The 23381-nt window shown below is 35.8% G+C and overlaps 1 protein-coding gene across 3 annotated transcripts in view; it reads left to right on the top strand.

Moving 5' to 3' along the window:
* ANGPT1 (angiopoietin 1) overlaps positions 1–23381 on the top strand; it is a 251847-nt gene that overhangs the window by 197086 nt on the left and 31380 nt on the right. For all 3 annotated transcript variants that reach the window (XM_019942259.3, XM_019942258.2, XM_073794665.1), the window contains exons 6-7: positions 6384–6485; positions 14708–14874. In XM_019942259.3, the coding sequence (XP_019797818.1) occupies positions 6384–6485; positions 14708–14874 (269 nt within the window). The remainder of the gene's footprint in view (positions 1–6383; positions 6486–14707; positions 14875–23381) is intronic.

Below are 23381 nucleotides of genomic sequence, written 5' to 3'. Positions count from 1 at the left end.
TTTACCTGTTTTGCTGCCCAAGACCTGACAGAACCCCTAGATGATTGTCACGTCCCCTCTAACATAATGACTATAAAAATAAAGTTAACTAAAAATATTGTGATCTTCCTTTTAAACTGTTAATAATTATATATGTATGAATATATAAATAAAATAATTTTTAAAGTTTTTAGATTAACTTTTACACTTTTAGAATCTTTTTCAGTCCGTCACCAATACTACCACGTGGCCCTTAGTGAGAGCATTACAAGTAAAGTTTGATCATTCCATTAAATTTAAGTCATGTAAATTCATAACTCTATTCTAGTTCAAAATGCTTTGAGATGCAAATAACGCACAGGCTGTTTGCAGAACCACTGCTTCTGTTAGGGTGGAAGAAAAGTATCCTAACTCATAATCTTGAATAACTCATAAACTTGAACAATAACTCATAAACTTGAACAATAACTTATAAACTTAAATAAATTTGCTTTTTTAAAAGGTTACATGAAAGAGTGGGTTAGAGGATCCAGTTCACTAGTTCAGTGGCTGACTTCTATGTTGGTTTCACAACGATAACATGATTTAAATTTACGCCTCTGCAAAATAATGAATTTTACATATTATAGAGCTTCGGTGTTGTTCTTAAAAGAAATCTAAAACATTAAATCAACAAATGCCAAATACCTGCTAAATTAAACTTACTAGATTTAGTCCCAGGGAAAAATATTACCCCAAACAGATTAGCAATCATATCAATACAGGCCTGTAAGAGGCAAATTTTATCACTATAGAAACAGCCCCATGGCGCTTCAGATGGAAGAAGGATAAATTCACGTCATTTGTACTGTCATTAGATTTAGTTTAATTGGAAATAATAGCAGAGCATGGTGAGAGGGGGAGATAACTGACCATAAGGAAGAAAGACTTTGGCCTTCCTCTTGACTTAAGTGTTCATTCCCTTGTTTTTTTCTTTCTCTTTTCTGATCATGATCCTCTCACAAGTAGTAATATTGTTCTGTTCTGGAGATGGATACTTTAGGCTGATGCACCTGCCCTTTCTGGTAGGTAGCAAGTTTTGTTTTAAATCCCTTATTATATTCACATAGCTTAACATTAGTGAGAACAAATATTGTGTGAACTTCCCCAATGTAATTTAGAAACTGATTAATATAATAGTTCAAAAGTACTGTGCATTTACAGTTTGCCAGGTTCTATTCTAAGCACTTTAGATATATATCCTCACTTGTTTACTCCTTTCAATGACTCTATGATATAGGTGCTCCCATTATCCCTGTTTTAGAAAAATAACTTGCCCAAATCACATAGTAAATATTGAACACAAACTTTGTAACAAAGGAATTAACTCTAGACTGTACCATCTTAAGAGGGGACTAAGTAGGATAATTACTTATATTAGTATTGACTGAAGCCGTACCATTCATAATTTTTTATAGGAACCTATGTGAATGACACGGCTAAGAGTTTATTGTCAGAAAATTATGTTCTGATTGTAAGCCATCCCACTTCCTCATTTTCTTTTCTTATTTTGATATAAATAATTGGTATCCTCTCAGTTCTATAAAAAGTGCTTGGAAAATGCATCTTTAGGACCTTCACCCTTCCATGTAGATTATACTTTGGAGCTATAAAGTTTGGTGCTAATCGTGGATATGCTTAACAAAAACTTTGCTCATTTTAATGCTTGCAGAAGTTCTAGCAAGGGTAAGAAACTCAAGGCAAGCCTATATAAAAACAAAACAAAAAGTTCAATTATGTATGATATAAGATATGGATCAATCAATTAAATTGGCCTATTTAGGCAATTAACAAAAACTATTAATAGGAATTATTAATTTTAGGCAGAGTGAGAGTTGCAGGTATACACAATTGTTACACAGTTGTTTTGACTGACATCATTCCTTGCCAAGAAAGACTGTCTGCAAAAGTTAGAAGAGTATTATCTTTTCAAATATGACATGGAAGCCAAAGGCAGTTTTCTAGGACTATTAAAATTTTCAAGCAGATAGAAAATGAGAATTAGATCATTTATATATTTATTTTTTACTCTTTTTCATCATTAATGGCTCGTGGTTATCTTCCTCTCTGAATTCCCTTCAATGCATGTTAGTAGGGAATAGGATTTTTCCTTTTATTTCATGTTTCTAAAACCAAATGTACTATAACCAGCTTAGTTTCATTCACTAAAACAAACCATTAAATCATAACTCTGATTATCGTAAAATATTTAAAAATTTGTTTCTGAATTTATAATTTCCCTAATTCTTGGAAAAGGACTATAACAAATGTATTGAGCCTTTTTTATTTAAGGTTATGGAAAAATAATTAACACTCACAAGGTTAATCATTCCAACTTGCACACGGCATAAAAGCATAAGAACTATGTGAATCAAATTTCCCCTTTTTGTTTGGGTTTAAATCGTTATATTATGTTAAAGGATATTTAATGCTTGAAAGCTTTGACCTTGCCTGGGATAGGAGCCAGTTCAATCTTTTCTCGAATAGAGTTAAGCCCAAGTCATATGATCAATAAATGCAACAGGCATAGTAAATGTAGTGGGGCCTGTGTCTACAGGAAGGACACTGCCAGATAGCACAAACCATACCATATTGGCGAAGGAACTTTTCAAGTCCTTTCGTATCTCAAATCTTTTGTAACCAACCACCTAATTTTTTTAACTTCCTTCATCTGTTAAGCATAGACTTTTTATTTTTCTTCTGACTAGAAATAACATGGTCTTTTGTGTGTGTGTGCTAGCTTGAATCCAGCTTCATATATATATGTACATATACATATATGTATAATATATACATATACACGTACACTAAAAAGCATGCTCAAAGATTGATGTTGCCAGTATTATTAACAAGAAGCTGGTAATTGTAATCATAAGGACAGTTTACTGAACTTCTATATATTTTGGCTTTATATGTTCTATATTATTCATAACAAATTATACATAATAAATTATGTGAAATATATATAATAGCTGTTATTAATATATGAGATATTATATACATAGAGTACATGTGCACAATATAAATACATATTATCTCATCTATAAAATACATCTAAGAGATTAATGACAAAGCTTAGTGTGTGCCAAACACTGTTCTAAAAACTCCATATGCATTGACTCATTTAATCCTTGCAAAAGATCCATGACATAGCTTGAGAGAGCAGAGGTGGAACTTGAACACAGGCAATGTTGCACCTGAGTCCATGCCCCTAACCAATGTGTCATTCAGTTCTATTGTGTCCACATTCCACAAATGGCAGCTGTTATCCTTGCTGTTATTACTGAGTCCTAATAAGAATTGTAGAGCATAAGTCTAACCTCTTAAGTTCTCTGCACTTTAGCTTCCAAAGGCTGTAATCTGCCTGGGTAACTTCTCTCTCCTCTGGGCAACTTTCTCTGGGTCTTTACCTAAGAAGTACTCCCAACACATCTTAACATTTTCAAGTCACTAGATACCTTTGTTTAAAAGGAAAGTTGTCTTTTTCTAAAATTAGTGAGTGATTTTAAAACTTTTTAAGTGCATAGAATTTTAATAACATAGACAATAGTAATAAAAAAACTGTAAAGAACAGTTTTCTCTACACACTCTATATTTATAGATGTAGTTATTCCTTTCCCTGAGTGTGTTAAGTGGACTTTATAGGTTTGCAAACACAGTTTGGCAAACTTTCAGTCAATCAGTGTCCATTAGGAAATCAAAATCTGGAAAAAAATTCTAGAATAACCAGTCAAGGCAGGGTAAAATATAATTAAAAAACAAGTGAAATTAGTTTCCTCTAAGAAAATATTTCCTTGACATTTTCACTCACTCTTACCTGTTTTACCAGTAAAGTTCCATTTGGCCACTTGTGTTGAATCGCCAACTATGCCCTCTGTAAACTGTGCCATCTGGATTTTATTCTTACAGAAATCCTTCAGTCTCTCTCTTCAAGGTCACTAATGGCTCCTTCATTTTAAATTTAAGTGTGTATTTTCTTAATCTTTATTTGTCTTGACTTGTCTGGAATATTTGATTAAGTAGATTATTCCCCCAACTCAAAATCCATCCCCAGCTTTCACTGCATTCCATTAATCAAGTTTTCCTATTTTATGTCTTTCCTTATTGCATCTCTAGTGTTTCAACAAATATTCATTTAGTACCTGCTAGGCTACTGTCCCTACTGCTCTAGGCACCAGGGACAGTAGCAAATAAAATGAAGTTCCTGCCTGTCTAAAGGTTATTGGTGTCTTTTATCTCCATCAGTTGTTCACCAAAGCCCATTCTTGGACCCGACCCTCCCCCCACATCTGTTTCCACTTTTTTTTTTTACTTCTTTAAAATTCCATCTTTGTGCTATCAACTACTGCTTTCAAGAAAATTACCCCTAATATAATTTTGAATTAGGTAAACAGGGGGTTCAAATCCTAGATCCAGTACCTGTTATATTAATAATAACCATTGGTAAGTTGCTGAAATACTCAAAGCCTTAGGTTTTTCATCTGCAAAATGGAGATAATAATCATACCTACATCACAGGGTTCTTGCGAGATAAATTAGAAAATGCGTGTAAAGTGTTTAAATTATCTAGCAGTTAAAAAGCATACTATTGTTATGACTATTTCTTTCTTAGTCCCTCATGCTCTTATCTTTATTCTTACCCTTGATCTACCTACAGTTAGATCATCTCTAACTGATCAATAAACTCCCCCTTTTGGATGACTATGCTATCTGAAACCCTAGGTTTTCAAAACCATGATCATTTTCTTTTCTCACATGTTAGCTCTCTTCCTTAAATTTCTCATTTAGATTACTGACTATTATTCTCAGGTCACTAGAGTTGAAAATTGTGGATTCCCACATCTCTTTAACTCTACAGGGGCACTCAGTGTTTTAACTTCTAGGTGTTTTAAGGAAATTATCCGTATTTCGTTCATCATAATATCGCCAGTTGTAACACAGAATCAATGCCCAAAAATGCTTGTTGGGTGAAAAAAATTGAATTAGAATTAGAATTAAGGAAGACAAAAGACTAGGTGGAGGTTATCTTGAGGACAAAGAGCAGGTGCATAGAGGTTAAGGGATTAATAGAGGGAGAAATTTAGGACAGGGAGAGGAATTTCAAATCTGTGATCTTGGAGGTGAGTCAGTTCCTAGTGATAATGAATACATACTGATGGGTGCATGTTCAAATTAGAGGAAGAGCCCTCAGGAGAGCATTTTGCCTATTTTTGTATGCTCACAGTTAAGTATGTACCTCCTAGTTCCTTTTACTCCGAGGAAGTACATGGACAATTTGTCCTTTGAATAACAGTTCTTGTCATTGTTTTCATACCCTTTAGCCATTTGTGCTCCAAATTTAATGCCTCAAGGAAAACACTTGAGGTTTTCCTTTAATCAGGCTCTTTGCCCACACAGCGTGCCTGCTGCTGTTGCCTCATATCTACACCTTTAGCCAGCCTCCAAATTGCTTTAGTAGTCAATTGCCGGGGGAATGATGTTCCCCAAAGCTGAGCCCTTGAATAATCAAGCTGCCACATTTATGCTACATCAATTATAGTGATTGCTCTCCAAAGATAATGCCATTACAGATATGTTTCTCTCCTTGGGTGGACTCTGGGGGAAATGAATTAATTTCTAAATAAATAGTATTATATTTAGAAAAATTGAAATAAGCATAATCTTTGAAAGATTTGGATAACTTTTCCACATGGGAAAGAAATGCTTCTCACAGTCAGAAGGAATACAGTATGTCATGTTCTCTTCTTATTGTTCGTGACAAAAATTCAAGCAAATAATGTGTTCTCCATATGCTGGGGACCAAATTTTGCCTCTAATGTAATACTGAACCATCAAGAATAATTATTGTTGTATATGAGCATGTAGGAGTTAATATACAATGAAATGTGTAATAGCTAAATATAAATGATTTTTTAAATATTATTTTTCCAAAACCTTTATTATTAGTATATTGTGATTTAACAAATTAAAGATAGAAAATTCCAAATCTTATGTTTTAGCAATAAAATGGTCTGTAACTTTGGAAACTTTTAGTAGCATTTTAAAAAATAGAATATACATAATGCCTATTACCATTTAAGACAAACTTTTTAAAAATAATTTTTATAGTCTGTGACTGAGACAATTTTCAGCTGACTGATTTAAACCTTTACAAGTAATTTATCATTTGATGGGATTTAATCAGAAACAACTCAAATACAGGAAGAAATAGCCAATAAAATGTCTAAATTAATATTTTCAACATGGCAGTTTTTATTATTTTTGTCTGTAGGCCTATCCATCCTATTTCTGTCTTGAAACGTATCTGATACCTGTTTGTTTAAAATAGACATAATTTTCACTTGACTTTATTTTCCCTTTGTCAGGTATTTTGCAATATGGATCTCAATGGGGGAGGTTGGACTGTAATACAGCATCGTGAAGATGGAAGTCTAGATTTCCAAAGAGGTTGGAAAGAATATAAAATGGTAAGATGGAAGAATTTACATAGTTTTTGATGTTTTATCATGAGATTTTCTTCACTACACAATGTGATAAACTTCTGTATTTTTAGATGTCTTTCAGTTATTTAAAAATTAAAATAACGTTTGTGACATTATTCTCATTAAACACAAAACACTCATAAATCTTTTTCAGTAAATGATTTCCACATGTGCATCAGAAGGAAAAATATATTACTGAAATTATTTAGTGAACTGTTACATATTGTCTGAATTTGTTCCTGGTTGAATGAGGGTGGAGGAAGCTAGAATTTAGACCCAGGCTGTGTACATGAGCCAGGACAAGGGAAGTGTGCAGGGCTGTGGGCTGTGGTGCAGGACTGGGAGGTACTACCAATGGCTTCACTCACATGGCTGGCAAGTTGTTGCTGGCTATGGACTGAGAACTCCTCGATGTGGTTAAGTTGGGCTTCTCCCAGTATAGTGATCCAGGGTCATCAGACTTACTAAGTGGCAGTTGGCATCCCTCAAGCACAAAAATAGAACCTTCCAGTCCTTTTTAAGATTTATTAGACCCAGAAATGGCATGGTTTCACTTCCACTACATTCTTTTAGTTAAAGTTGATGACAGGGCCAGTCCAGATTCAAAGTGAGACAAGTACACAAGGGTGTGAACTGTGAGGCATGATTCACTGAGGTCTCCAAAATACCAGCAGACCTCATCATCATCATCATGATCACCATCATCATATCTAACCCTTTCAATGTTTAATATGTGTAAGCCTCATACATAAATTCTTACGTAATTTTTATATCAAACCTATTATACAAAATTACCTGTGAGAACATAGGATAAAGGTGATGTTGCCAAGCAAGGGCTCGTTGCCTAAGGTTTGTAGAAGCCAATACTATGGCACAGGCTTTTGAGAAAAGAAAGAGCTTTTATTTCGAGGTCAACCAGTAAGGAGACAAGAGGCAAGGCTCTTGAAGTCTGTCTCCACAGTCCAGGGATCAGGGTGAAATTTAAAGGATCAGGGGAATCTCAAACATAGAAGCTGATTGGCTAGGCTTGAATCAGTCCATATAAGCTGCTGGAACCCAGAGTTTTCATATTAAAAGATTTCTTGCTCTGTGAAGAGCTCCAGGAGCAACATTTCTATTCTTTGAGTTCTGTAGACTGAAGATTCTTGGTTCTGGGGTCACCCTGGAGACATGGCTTCCTGTCTTACACATGCACTGCTCTAGTCTTTACTCTGCCACTTACAAATGGAGTGATTTTTGGCAAATCACTTAACCCATACCTTAACTTTCTCACTTGTTAAAAGAGTACATTAATAATAGTACCTCATCTGCCTTGCAGGGATATTGTGAGGATTAGCTATAAGTAAAGCTCTTGGCACATTGAATTGTCAGTAAATAGTAAGTATTATCATGATCCAAGATTAAAACATCAAAGACTGCAAATTTTTTTCTTAACTCTGGCAAAAATATTATTTTGCAAATCACCTTAAATCATGATTATTTTCACCACTAAAATGAGACATGAAGCAGTTATCTGAGAATTAGACTATAAATATAGATTCTGGCAAGTCTGAAATACATTATTATTAATACTAATGGTAAAAGAAAATTTGATATAAAGTTGTCATCACAGTGACTTTCCAAAATGGTGACTTACTAGCTGTAAGCATCTGCTGCCTTGGCAAACTAGGCACGTTAAGTAAGAGACTGACGTATGAAGGATGGCATTGATTCATGTCTTATAAGCATTTACCAAATGTATATATTTTAAGCAATTTTTTAAATTATTGGAATAGGACTGAATTATTGTTTATTCACAATAACCAAAAGCCCCAAACTTTTGTGAAGTTTACTCCTCTCCCTTTTTTATTTATTTTTTATTTTTTTCCCCTTTTTTAAAGTAGAAAGACTATCATGTTTTATTCAAACTCGAACAGTTTATCCTCTGAGTGTCAATTCTACATGGTCAGAAATGAGATAAACTCCAAACTTCTGAAACATTTTGGCAAAAATGAGTCTGATGATGTCTTTTTGTTTTAATTAAAAGAATTTATTATATGTTATAACTTGGTTAATTTTCACCAAAACACATGGTATAAAGTGTTTCCTCCAGAGCTTTTCTTTCACCTAAAGACAAAATAATGACTCCACAAAGAATGGATATAGACCCCTTATGCCAACGCTTGTCAGTCACACCCACTTCTGCTCCCTGAATCAGAACTTGCTGCTAGGGTGTACATCCTTTGGGAAAAAGAACTTCTTGGCATGTACCACTTCTTCCTCAGTCTTCCCTGATGTTTTATATGCAGTAAGATGCTTCACTTCTTTCTCAGGCACTGAGTATAGAAATAAAGTTTTATCCCTTCTTCTTTTCTGCCTTTCCTCCCTCCTTCCCTTTATTCTGGTTGACATCTATGGGCTGCCTCTTGCTTCATAAGGTCTCCAGAACAATATGTTAAAATTACCAACACATGAAATTACAAATATATATATAATGATAATTTTTAAACCTCTCTTAACATGGAAGATTTGCAATTTATTTGATTCTTAACATTGGCTTTAAGCCTACAAAATCTTTTACCTAAGCTTTGTTTTCACTTAAACTTCCTTATGAGGAGATTAAGCAAAACCTGGTTTATGGATTTGTAAAGATGTTTGCTGAGAGGGAAGTCTGGAGTGGGCTTTTAAAATGAGGCACTTAAGGGACTATATTAACTCCTTCGAGCCATAAGGATACCATTTAGTGGCCTCCAGCAATAACACTTACCAGGAGTACTTTTGCATATAAAGCCCAATCAAGCTAGGAGTTCCAAACAGTACCCCAGTGGCCTAACTTTACAGAAGGTAGTGACTAATGCCCTGGAGACAACCTGTCTTTGTATGGAAAACAATTACCCATATAAACAGAGCTTCCTACTGACAAACAAGTATTTCAGGCTGAGCACAATACCTTCTGGGAGTTCTTTGTTTCTGGAAAGAAATTAAGAGCACATTTTCAACTGCATTTTAAACTCTTCACATTAAAAGGAGAAAAATATATAAGAAGTTTAAAATGCTGAAATAAATCATCCTCTGATCTTTCTTGGGCTGTCTCAGCAGTTAGAGGAGATGCACAATTGAATCGTATACTAAGCACCTTTGGAAAGCCACAGCTCGGTAACCCTGAGTTCTTATCTGTTTTCTTTAATGATTTTATGAAAAGAGATGAAATCCATAGGATACATGGACTGTGTCTGTTTTCAATTGTTTCAGCTATAAAAAGTCAGCACTTCCTATGAGCATTATCAGACAAAAGAAATAAAGTATCAGGGACAATTATTTTATTAACTTGGAAAAATACAAGCCAAAACTGAACATTTCTGCAGATTTTGGCAAAAACTAACGAATATTGGTCTTTCCCCTCTGTGCTTTTTTTTTCTTTTTTTTTTTTTTTAGCAAAATGTGGTTTTTAAGGCCAATTTTAAGTCAGTATTAGTTTAAGCTAAATTCCAGGGTCTTTTGCCTTTTATTAAAGAGCTAAAGGAGAATTAAAATTGATTAACAATCTCTCTGAATTATGATATCAAAATCTTTCATACAATTATGATTGACATAACTAAACAGTTTTCATGAAACGATATGGCATAGCATCCTTGGACTTTATTTATAAAAAGGAAGAAATTCTATTTTTATTACTATTGTTTGTTTATTCAATAAGGATTTGCTGCTTTTTCAGTGTCAGCCCTGAATTTTGTATAATATTTTACTTTTATTCTTATGAATGTTGCAAGCTATTTATTTGGAGTAAAATATAAACCTGTGGTAAGCTGTTATGTGTACAATAATGTGTAAACCTTTTTTTGCTTGTTTGTGCATTGGTCATCTCTGTATTTCAGGCATAAGTATGAATTTTTTCAAGGACAGCCCCATAGTACATAATCAACACTTAACTCCTAATATCTTCAATCTGAAGATGAAGTTTTATCTCTTCCCTTGTACCACTTAGGTAATTTGATCTGGTTAATTTCTTTTTTTCTCATTTGCACTTGGAATAGTTATTCTACGTCATAATCCTATGGTTCCCCACCTTTAGTACACAGCACACTCGCCTGGGGAACCTTTTAAATGTACAGATCTCTAAGACCACCCAAGACATACTGAGTCAGAACCTCCATACAGGAACCAAGTCATCTATATTTTGAAAAAGCTCCACAGCTCTTTCTGATATGCACTGCCAATTGAAAGTAAGTGTCAGAACGATCAGTTTATTAGCATGGGCTTAAGATCTCAAAAATTACCTCTTTTGTAGATCCTAAAACTTTTGAAATGTAGTGAGAAAGAGATTAAAAAATATAGGACCACAGTAGAGTTGAAGAAGACAGCTTTTCTTTAGCATTAGGAAAGCAGAAACAAGAGTAAGAAGATAATCTGTAGACACAAACTATGGTTTGTGTCATAGTTTAGCCCCGGTTGCAACCAGGTGGTTTAAATTTCTTGTTTAATAATTAACTTCTCGGATTAAAATGACAGTACTCATTTGTATAAACCAATATTCAACTTGTCATAAGAATACATTAGTTCCTAGCATCTGAAAGCCATTTAAAGAATTGGTTCCTATCGATACCCTTATTAATTCTCAGGCTAAGACAAGACCTGGATTATTCTTGTTCCCTTTCTCGTACAGAGTAGAAAAGAACCTGCTTAACATCATATAGCTTATAGTCTCTTGGGAGACAGGCGAGTAAACAGAAAATTACTATATATTATGATATATTCTCTAATTATAATAAAAACAACTAGATTTTTGTTAAGTGCTTCTCATGCATCAGCACTGAGTTAGATGCTTTAGGTATATTTTCTCACTTTTTTCTCACAACAGTATATATGGAAATGACATTTTAAATCCTTGTTTTGCATATAAGGAAACGGAGGCTTAAAAGTAACAGCAAATGTGTGGCAGAGCAAGCCTTCAAATTGGAGCAGAGAGAGGGAGTAGAAGTTGTTGAATCAAAGCCAAGTCTTTGTTCCTAGGTGTCAGATTCGTGGCCGGCCTGATAAACTAGCCAGTAGACAGTTTACTAATGTTAGGAACCCATTTCCCCTTCTTTCTTGAATTTTTCATCTTCCTGATGAAATGGTTGTTTCTGCATCACTGCACTCAGCTATTAGAAGGTTTCTTCCCTACACTATCTCTCTAACAGTCATGTTGATTCCTTGTAGCCAATACAGCATATTTAGAAAGTTTTTTGAGAAGGTGCATGAAATAAAATTTTTGTTTATGAAAGCAAATTTCATTGCTTTCTTTTCAGTTGCTTCTTCCTCTATTTTCAGTCAGAAAAAGCAAACTGTTTAGGAAGGGTTGTTAACCTCCGCTTAGAGGGGGGTACAAACCTGCATGCCAAGAGGGGAATGGAGGCTCTTGGAGGAATGATACAAATGCTTCTCCTTTTCTGAGGCTGGCTGAAGATCACTGTACTTTTCACTAAGCTGGAGAGCTTTTATCCTTGCAGCACTTTCAACGGCATGGAAATATTTGATCTAAAACTTAACACTTCATCATTCCCACCCTCCTTATTCACAGTTAGTACAATTACTGAATCTCTTCTAACTGGCTACACAAAAGAGGGAATCAAGTGGCTATAGAGAGAGTTTTGACACGTCTGAGCTGAGAAGAAATGCAAAGAGAATCCAAGCAGTCTTCTTTTTCTTCCCAGTGGCTGCTGCAACTGAGAATGTGCTAATTCTTTGACTTTCAGTCCCCTGTAACTTTCTGCTTTGCTTATTCATTGGAGAAGGTAAGCTTTACTCTTCTCCCTGGTATGAAGCACCAGCTGCCCTAAAAATGTGTAAAATTCTTAGCACATCTTAAATTGCTCTAAGATTTCCTGCCACTGTGGGACTCTTGCAAAGTGTGACTTGAGCATCTTAGGAACAGAGAAGAAAGGAGGCACTGGAGTATGGACTTCATCATCTACCTGTACTCTGAGCTACAAGTAGATAGATGATCTTTGGGGATGCATATAACCACTGCACTTTGGACAAAGGGTGTTCAGTTAATCAAAAACTAAGCTAAATTGGGGAATAACCTTAAAAGTGTACCTCTATATGCTAATACATTTCATTGAAATATAAAAAATATACATTCATTTACCCATGTGTTTATAATGTAGGCTCAAAGCTTGGAATTCTGAGTCAGTGGCTCTTTCATAAAACTTTCCCATAATCAAATGCATCAGATTTCTAGCTTCTGTTTTTTTTAAACTAGAGCAAGTAAGGCATATACAAAGTAATGTACATTAAAAATCCTCTAAAGTTTTATTATTTTCCTCAGTCTTTTAGAGTTGTTGCAACAACATATAGCTCAAAAGCGTTTTTTAGTGATTTGCTTTCATTGAGCAAATCTAAATATTTAAATTAGTTTTTATAAAAAACAAAACAACAAAAACTCCTCTTTCCCCACTAATATTTAACTTATTTACATAACATTATAAATCTTATCATTACAATAACAGAACTGGCATAAATGAGTTTGAGACCGAATGCAGTTGGCCTTTGGTAAGTCACTCAATTGGCAGACAGTAGTGCACAAATGTATTTAATACTTTCAGTGTACTCTGGGCATCAATATATTTTAAGTAAGGAATGGAGGATAATGATTCATATGTTAAGTTGGTTAAAGGAGAAATCAGTTAAGAACACTTCTACTGTAGTTGTAATTCTGTAAAGTTGATATACATTAAATATGAAAAGAAACAAATATTTTCCAAATTCTATCTTCTGTGTTGAGAAAATAAGGATTGTTGTGATTATTTTAGTACTTCCCTCATACTTCTTCTTAATACAGATAAAATAAAACTTTTGTTAATGAATACCTCAATGAACCAGAATATGTTTCTTTCTGCAACATAAAAGTATGTTATGTGATTCCCGGACACCTCCAAGTCTTCCAAGCATGAATGTGCACAAGATAAACGGGGAGTTTGTTCAGATTCAGATTTATGGACTGGCTCTCAGATAGCTTGATTCAAATTGGAGCCAGGAATATTTTTTTTCAACTAGTGCTCCAGTGATTATGATTCAGTTGGGCACTTTAAGAAACACCCCTGAGACACAACCAAATTACCTACAACAAGAATTATGTATTAAGGTTACTTCTCTGAATGCAATTGCAGGGTGCCATAGCCTTTGTTTTCTTCCTTCCTCCCTTTCTTCCATTTTCTTTGAACTTCAATGAAACATATGGAGTGCCCAGTGTATGCCAGCATTCTACTAGTCTTTGAGGATTCACAAATACAACACAGTTTCTGTCCTCAAGGAGTTCATAGTCTGGTCAGTAAAACAAACCCATATATCAAGAATTACACTGAACTTCAAGTTTTACCAAGGAACACTTTCCGAGGCAATTGTGAATACCCAAAATCTAGGATGCCAGTAGTTTCCTAGGGTTTTAAATTTTCCTATCACTAACATAGCCAACATTAAGAGTTAGCTTTCTCTTGTGTACTTTCTTTTACTCCACAAAGAAAACTATTTTGAACACACTAACAGTGACTGGGATTGCCCTAAAGAGAACAGTGGAACCATACTGAGATTCTGGGGCGGAGCAGCCAGCTAGGTTCACTCACTAGCTCTTAAGTGTCAAAATCCTAATCTATTGAGGCGAAGTATTTAAATGATTACAGTTCTGGATTTACAGATTTGCTTATTATTACTTAAAAATGAAAATGTTAAAGCTAGGGAAGTTAAGGGTCTAGTAATCTGTTATTATCTACCCATAATTTGACTTGTGAATAATAATAACAAAAATAATAATAATATTGTTAAATAACTTGTCTGATACTATGCTGATGATATTCATTGAAAAATATTTAAACTATGTTGAAAATATTCCGTTAACTAGTATTTTAGAAACGTTTTCAAAAGCAAGCTGTGATTGAGAAGCATTTACTGGTTAAACCCATTAACCAGATTCATTTAATTCGAAAACATCTCATCTACACAGATTTCTATATCAGAATTTACTGTAATAAAGAGTTAGACATGAGCCTCGATGGGGGGAAACATAGCAGAAAAATACTGAGTGAGTAATCGAAGAAAGTGTATAAAAATATGAAAGAACCAAAAAAAAATATGAAAGAACCATCTTTAATTTTAAAGAATGTTTTTTATTGTTTAGAACATAGCTTAATACTAAACATGGAAAGAGCTTCTCCCTGAATTAACAACTGCATCTCTGTCTTCTTTCACAGGGTTTTGGAAATCCCTCTGGTGAATATTGGCTGGGGAATGAGTTTATTTTTGCCATAACCAGTCAGAGGCAGTACACACTAAGAATCGAGTTAATGGACTGGGAAGGAAACCGAGCCTATTCACAATACGACAGATTCCACATAGGAAATGAAAAGCAAAATTACAGGTAGGTCCTTCTTGGGTGTGGTGTTCAACTGCCTCAGGCCTAGTCATCTAAGAGTTTTAATGGAAAAGTGTGAAAAAAAGAAATGATCAAAGTTATCCTTCAAAATGAAAATCAGGCTGTCTAGGCCTATGACAAAGGGATGCAAAAAACCCTATAAAGACTTCTTCAAAGCTTTAGATTTCAGTTCTCACAGACTGGTTATTTTTTATTTTTTTTAGAATTTTTTTTTTTAATTGGAGTAGAATTGCTTTACAATGTATTAGTTTCTGCTGTACAGTGAGGTGAATCAGCTATATGTGTACCTATATCCCCTCCCTCTTGGACCTCCCTCCCATCCACCCCCCCACCCCACCCATCTAGGTCGTCACAGAGCACTGAGGTGAGCTCCCTGTGCTAGCTATTTTACACGTGGTAGTGTATTTATTCACAGACTGATTATTTTGATGTTGGCTTAAATTCTAGAGGATATGGAATTAATTCAAACATGATATTATTGTTGTTATTTTTATTCTTAACTGTTATTGTTATGGAGGTGCAGTGAATTTATACATATAAAACTAATGACAGAGAATTGACTCAAACTCAGGGGCTTGAAATAAATACTTTCTTCTATCAAAAGATTTTTTTTACTTATACTTCCCTTATTTACTTTTCTTAAATTATTTTTTACATTATCTTGAAGGTGACAAAAGAGGAGTAAAATTTTATGTTTGAATGATTTACTAAAAAATAAGGTGAGGCATAATTTAGAATTTTTTGGTCAGTAATGTGAGAGACAAAAATAAAGTCCAAGTAATGGCATCAACATACACAACACATCATTGCGGATTAAAAATAGACTATATACCTAATTGTTAACATCTCTGATTTTTTTTTCAATGAGCAGCTTGTACACTAGAAGAAAATGGTTAATCAAGTAATGCAGGGTGGTAAATTCATTTCACAAACACTTATTGTATTACTTCTATGTTCCCGGAACTCTACTAGGCACTGGCAAACTTACAGTCAGTGATGAGGTCACTAGTCTCCCAGACCTCACAGTTTAGCTTTGTTACAAACTAGGTCACTAAATAACTGGTTGGCCTTCCTTGAGAACAGGAAGTATATTTCAGTTACTTTTATATCAGTACCCATAAATGCAATACTTGGCACATAGCAGGTCCTTAATAATGGTGTGTGACTCAGTTTTGTAAATTAGATAAACAGTAAATTAGGGTTGCAATGATTTTAAACTCTCGATATCGTGGCTACTCTACATTGGTCTTGGAAACACGATTGTGTGCATTAAAGGGTTGGCACACTGCTTCAAACAAAATGCAATGACAGCGACCAAGGCCTTATGCTTTTTTTCCAACCTGTGTGGCCATCTCCTCATAGTTCAGCGGTTTCTGCTGCTATTTGTCTTTTTGAAACTTGCCATCCTTTAGGAGTTTAAATCTACAATTCTTTTATGAACACATCTCATTTTATTTTAATGGATTATGTGTGGGATTGGATCCTTGGAGACATAATAAGCATTTTCTTAACAAACGGTGATGATGTCACCACAACAGAAGATGAGAAATAGATCTAAAGAGTCGATAGTCTCATGGTGGGGAGAGAGGGTGTGCATATGGCAACTCAAGAAACCAAAGAAGAGACATTTATAAAATTCAATGGACTGTAAGAAGAAATGTTTCCAAGGAGGTCAATATTTTGAGAGTTTTGTAACGAGAAAAACCACTGTAAAACATCAGGGGTACTCTTATGTAAATGTTTTGAGCTGAAACTTGAAACTATATGAAACTTGGCTAATGTCAGACAGCCTGACAATAGGACTAGCAAATAATTAGTCTAGTCTTTTTTCTAGGCTCCTGAAGAATTTGCTTTGGTTCTTTTCCAAAATGTCTGTCAGTTCTTTTGTGTGTGTGTGTGTGTGTGTGTGTGTGTGTGCATGTGTGTGTGTGCGCTTATGAGGCTGGGGTGGTATTAAGGGTGCAAAGAGTGGGTAGGTTTAGGAGGGTCGGAGGCATCTGAAGTAGGCTTCAGGGTACGTGGTATGAATGGCATCTGCATGAGGAAGGCACACTTATCTCCTCTTAAAATGCCCGCTGCCCTCACTGAGCATTTCCTGGTCCTTGAACATCTTTGTAATTCTGATCTTCACCCAAATAATGCAGATCTGTGATCAAAAAGCCAAAGTGAGGTGTACACTCTGAGATCTCCATTTTTCTCTCTTGAGAGAATTGTGAACCTTGAGAATCAGAATTATAGATCCAGAAGGAACTTAATCATTTAATGCCAAACCTCTGGTTTTAAAGAAAAGAAGGCTGAGGTTCAGAAATATGTAATATTTTTGTCCAAGGAGGGAAAAAGACTTAAATATGGGATGTTTGGCTCCTTCCTAGTTAGGTGTGGTTTCCACTCTGTAATGCTACTGTAATAAAGCTGGTGGCTCTGGCCCTCTTTCCTGCCAAGACCCAGCAGAAAATAGATCCGTAATCATCACCTTCTCATGCAGTTAAATATTAAGATTCACACTGGCATCAAATGAGAAATTAAAACTCATTAAAACATAATGCCTGTTCTGGTGAAAGCTTAATCAAAATAAGCACACTATAAACTGGCATTATTCACTCTTTCAAAGAAAATCAAACAGAAGCTTGAAAAGGGAAGCTATACACCCTTGTGACTTCCCTCTCCACCTCTCTCTTCACTCACACCCAGCACTGATTCTCCAGGCCCAGTAACACCACAGGTGGCCTCAAGTCAGGACTCCAGGTATCTAGCTTTGCTTTTCTGTGCTTGTTCTCATTTCTCTTCCCTCTGAATTAGGTGCCTCGTTGTGATAAATTATTAAAGGAATTAATGCTAACACTTGTGTAGTATTTTATAATCTATGAAATGATTTTTAATATTATAATCACTTAATCCTTAAAATGAATTTTGAGCTGGGTATTATTAGACACATTTTAAAGATGAAGAAACTGATGAGGCTTTGGTCAATTGACCTGCTCAAATTCAACTAAATTCCAAATAAAATCAAAACTATGGAATTCGGGCTTCCCTGGTGGCGCAGTGGTTGAGAGTCCGCCTGCCGATGCAGGGGACACAGGTTCGTGCCCCGGTCCGGGAAGATCCCACATGCCGCGGAGCGTCTGGGCCCGTGAGCCATGGCCGCTGAGCCTGCGCATCCGGAGCCTGTGCTCCGCAGCGGGAGAGGCCACAACAGTGAGAGGCCCGCGTACCGCAAAAAAACTATGAAATTCATGGTGGGGTTTTTTTCTTCTGTTTCTACATTTTCTATATTTTTCCTCTTACAAATTAAATTCAGAAATTTTTGCATTTTCTTTTTAAAAATATTTTATCTTAATAGAAATTATATTTTGAAAACTCTTGTAATAGTTGTGGCCATAATGTATAAACCAAAAAAATTTTTAAATAGATCTTTCTCATGCCCTAGACACATATTGATTTAGAGTAAATGTTGTGAATAGATTGATGAGCTTACAAATGTACATGTAATACACATATTTTCCTTTTATTCTCCAAGGAAAGTCCAAATGATTTTCTCAGATAGAAAATAAAATCTGTAGAACCCAAGAGAATATAAATAAGAAAAAAACAATAATGTGAGAGTGTTATGATAAACACATCATGTGCAATAACACACAATCAACATGAAATTACTAAATACTTTCTCTAGAGAGGCAGTATTATCCAGATCCTCGTCATCTAACACTCAGACGGTTATAAAGCCTTCCTGCCTCCAGTCTTGATGCTCTCAGATATACCTTCCACGCTATTATTGAGATGTTTTTTCTGAAACACAATCTGACTTGGGCTCTGCCATCCTTCACATATTTCAACAATGTTCAAATATCTACAGGTTAAAGTCTGCCACCTAAAACTCTTCCTGTCCTGGTCCTACCTACTTATTCAGCTATTACTATCATATTGTTCCCCCAACCTCACCCAATCAGATACCCCCTTATTGTGATTATGATCCAGAAACTACTTGCAATTTCCCTTTACCACCCACGCCTTTGTTTATGCTGTATCCTTACCCTATACATATAAACCCAACTTTGGATACATCTTCTAAATCTTTAAGATTTTCCTTTATTTCAGGAAGTCTTCCCTGATACCTACTATGGTATATGCTCCGATGTGCTCATCTATATCCTCCCTTCAGAACTGAAGCACTCCTTCTCCCACTTCCTGGGAACATTGCTGGCTAACAGCTTGTAGCCAAGGTCCCCTGCCTGGGTATGCCTATGACTGAAGAAAGTCATCTCATTCAAGGTCACTGCTTCTTCCTACAGACAGATTGCATCCAATGACTGGTCAGTATAGGAGTCTATTAAGGACCACTTGCCCTAATTGAGGACAATTCTGAAGGCTATCCAAGGTCCAGAATTTCACTTGAGATTAGCTGAGATGTTCACTATGATTGCATGTGAGCCCATGCAGCTTCTCCCTCTGCCACTGGAATCGATCCTAAGATCATTCACCTATAAATATCCCTACACTGATTTCCCAGAGAAATGCATCACCTTCATTCTCAGGTCAATTTGGATGCTTTGTGGTCCCATAGATGCATAACAGTCTGTGAATAACTATCCAGTATCCACATTCTATTATGTCATTAACAAGTATTTATTAAATAACTGTGTGTATGATCTGTCCCACTAATTTCTAAGTTTCTAGAATATGGAAACCATTTTTATCAAAATTCAAGATATATACCTAAGCCAGCCAAATTATTATTATTATTTTTTTTTTGCGGTACGCGGCCCTCTCACTGCTGCGGCCCCTCCCGCCGCAGAGCACAGGCTCCGGACGCGCAGGCCCAGCGGCCACGGCTCACGGGCCCAGTCGCCGCACGCGGGATCCTCCCGGACCGGGGCACGAACCCGCGCCCCCCGCATCGGCAGGCGGACTCCCAACCACTGCGCCACCAGAGAAGCCCTAGCCAAATTATTGCTAATAGTTAATAGTTAATATTTGTTGAATACATGCTATGCACCAGACACCTTGTTTTACATAAGAAAATTGAGGTGTGGTATTCCGCATAAGGTCACAAGTACTAATATGAGTAGAAGTCACAATTCGAGCTTTGATCTCTAACTGCCCATCTTTTGGCCATCCCTCAGTAAAAGGAAATCCATCAGTTAATTGCTGGAATTAAATATACTCAAAGCACATATTCTAAGAGATAAAATATGTTTCTTCTAACCCCACTTCTGTCTTTAATAATCTGAATGTCTGCAGACACATTATCTCATCTCTCAATTTTCTGTCCTATAAATTAAAGTATTTATAAAGCTCCTTGCAGCTCAAAACTTATTAACTAGAATAAAATTACTTTCATGTATACATGTCTTTTTTATTTTTTTCCCCTTCAATTCTTTGATAAGTGATTAAATTTTGATCTCCCTAAAAATACTTCAGTAAGATTTTCCATCAGTTTAGGGCTTACAATGACCTTTTTCTTTTCATAAAAACTTTTCTGGTCTTTGCTGGTCCTAATACTTAGAGCTAAAAAACAAATACATAACTGCCACCACATCCAATGCTTAAAAGAAATAAATGTTTAATTGTGGGTTTAGGGAGATGCTGTGATCTACTGGAAAGAGCTCTGGAATAGGAATCAGAAGAAGTCTGGCTTCACTATCCATAAAGCCAGTTTGGTTGTATCAGTCAGTGTTCAGTTACGGAAGCAAAGCCATGATGAGTATTATGGAAATAAGGGATTTATTATACAAATTCCACCTTACACAAATGTGAGGTGAGCTGGGAAAGTGAAGGTCTGGAAGATGAAGGTGGATAATCAGAGGAAGGGTCACTAACACATATACATGAACCCCAGTGTGGTAGTGGACAAGCTGAAGCCAGCAGGAAAATTCGAGAAACCAGGCACGTCCAGCTACCAAATCCAGCTACCAGCTTAGATCTCACAGCAGGGGAGATCTAAGAAAAGCCGTAGCTACGTTACCTAGGGTTGCGCAATCAGGCATCTGGTGTCGAGTCTGGACAGATTGCCAGCATGGGGGAGGCAAGCTGGATGCAGAGTGGAAGAGAGCACAAGCTGAGAACTGCTGGGCACCTCTGACCCTGGGCACCTCTGACCCTGAACATCACCATACCTAATGATAATCTGAGTTGGACCACTGCTTTACTTCCACCGTTCAAATCTCATACAAAGTCCTCTTGGGGCCAACTCTAACTTGGAACTGTACAAAGAAGGAGAGTCTGAGAAACACAGTTCTCAGATTAACCAACTTGACAGTAGCACAATCTAGCAATACCTTGGGCAAATCACCTAATACTTTTATACCTCAATTTTCACATCTTTAAGTGGGAATCATGTCCACTGTCCTGTAGTTCTCACCATTTTTTATATGGATCCAATCAGAAGGAATATGCAAACATACTTTGTATTGGACAAACTTAAGTGCCATATGACTATGAAAGATATGTTTTATTATTTAATTCGATTTTTATCACACCCAGGAAGTTTATTATTTATTCAATAAAAATTTAGTATGTTTCTATATTGAAATCTAACCCCCCAACCACGGTCCCAAAAATGTCTTTTACTGATTGGTACTTATCTATTTACTTGTTTGGATTCAGGACCCAGCTCAGGCTCACTCATTGCATCTGCGATCTCTTTAGTCACCTTTTACCTAGAGCAGTTACCTACCACACACTTGCCATTAGTATTTTTTTTTTTAATGCAGATCAGTTTTCCTCAGAAATGTCTCTTTATTAATTTATCTGATTATTTCTTCCTGATGAGATTCAAATTAAATCTTTTTGACAAGAATGCTAAATAAACGATACTGTGTACTTCCCATTTTATCACATCGGAAGGTACAGAAGGTCATTTTGTCCCATTATTGGTTGGGTTAAGTTTAATCACTTAAAGTTTTGCGGGGTTTTTTACAATGGAATATGTAGTCTCAAAGAAGATTCTTATAAAATGTCATAAGTTATAAAACACATAAAGCTGATCTATGTTGATTGAAGTGGTTGTGGGGACTTGCTACAATATCCCTTTGGCCTCCCCCTTGCTAGTGCCTCAGACATTTGTAGAGTACATTGTATTATATTATCATATCTGTAAAAGTAACGATTTACCAATTGGAGATAAATTTTGCATGTGATTTTATCAAGTGACTTTACATGTTAATTTTTTCCATTCTTGGTTACAGTTTGTTCCCTAAAGTTAACTCCTTTGTCTTTTTGTATTAACTCGATTAATAAATCCTCTATCACAGATAGTATAATGACAAACTTACAGATAGCCCTTCTTTGAACCAATAGAAAATTTGTATTCGCGAAGTCTGAATGATAGTGTTTCACTATTTAATGTACATTTTAGATTATAATTATAATCTTACCATAATATTTATAATGCACAGTTTGGTGATTTTCTTCTCATTTTATTATCTCCTTATTATTTGTTGGGGGTGAATGATACTTTCAGGGTAGAACTATGGCTATGCTAAAGCCTCATTCTGGAAGAGATTCCACATGAAGAGATGAATACAATGTTTAAACAAAATTACCAAAAAAAAAAAAAAAACCTTGAAAATAATTTGGCCATTAAACATCTTTTTGTACAAAGTTTATTTTTGGCCAGGATCTTTATTGGGAAGCAGTTTTATGTAATGGGTAAAATATTGTATTGGGAATCAAGAGACATGAACTCTAGACTTGGATCTGTAGTTACTTTTCTGAATGACCTTGGACGAGTTACTTCACTTTTCCAAGTTTCAGGTCCTCAGAAGTAAAATGAGGATGTAAGGATGAAGTCTTTTTAATTCCAAAATCCTTTTTTTCAATCATTAAAGTATTCCCATGCCATGTGTATATTTCAAGGACAAAACAAATCAGTGTGGATTGAAAAGAATTCTCTTGAGCCTCCCACGTAAATTTAAGCCTTGCATTTTGGTAGGTATTGCAAAACTTGTTTCACTTTTTAGTGAAATGTTTTTCATTTCTCTGATCCTCTGGGCTCCACTGTCCTGGCTGGAACCAGTAGCAGATGTGTTGAAATACTAAGAGGAAATTTATTTCTTACAGCAGTTCTGGACTGATCAAGGTAGGCAAAAAAATATATAGGGAATCTCCTGGCAGTTTCTACCCTCTTGAATTTTTAGCCTAGATATCAAACCTAAGGCTTTAAGTAGTTTTATTTGTACTTTCAAATAATTTCTCCAACTTGGGAGGTGTATTACTTTTATTTAGACTACGATTTTTGTTGTGGTTATACTTCCTAAAACAGAGAAGGAATTTTTGTTTGTTTCTTTCTTTCTTTTGCGGTACGCGGGCCTCTCACCGCTGTGACCTCTCCCATTGCGGAACACAGGCTCCGGACGTGCAGGCTTAGCAGCCATGGCTCACGGGCCCAGCCGCTCCGTGGCATGTGGGATCTTCCCGGACCGGGGCACGAACCCATGTCCCCTGCATCAGCAGGTGGACTCTCAACCACTGTGCCACCAGGGAAGCCCAGAAGG

Source organism: Tursiops truncatus, chromosome 17, assembly GCF_011762595.2.
Source record: "Tursiops truncatus isolate mTurTru1 chromosome 17, mTurTru1.mat.Y, whole genome shotgun sequence".
NCBI lineage: Eukaryota > Metazoa > Chordata > Mammalia > Artiodactyla > Delphinidae > Tursiops > Tursiops truncatus.
This window is presented reverse-complemented; position numbering and strand designations above follow the sequence as displayed.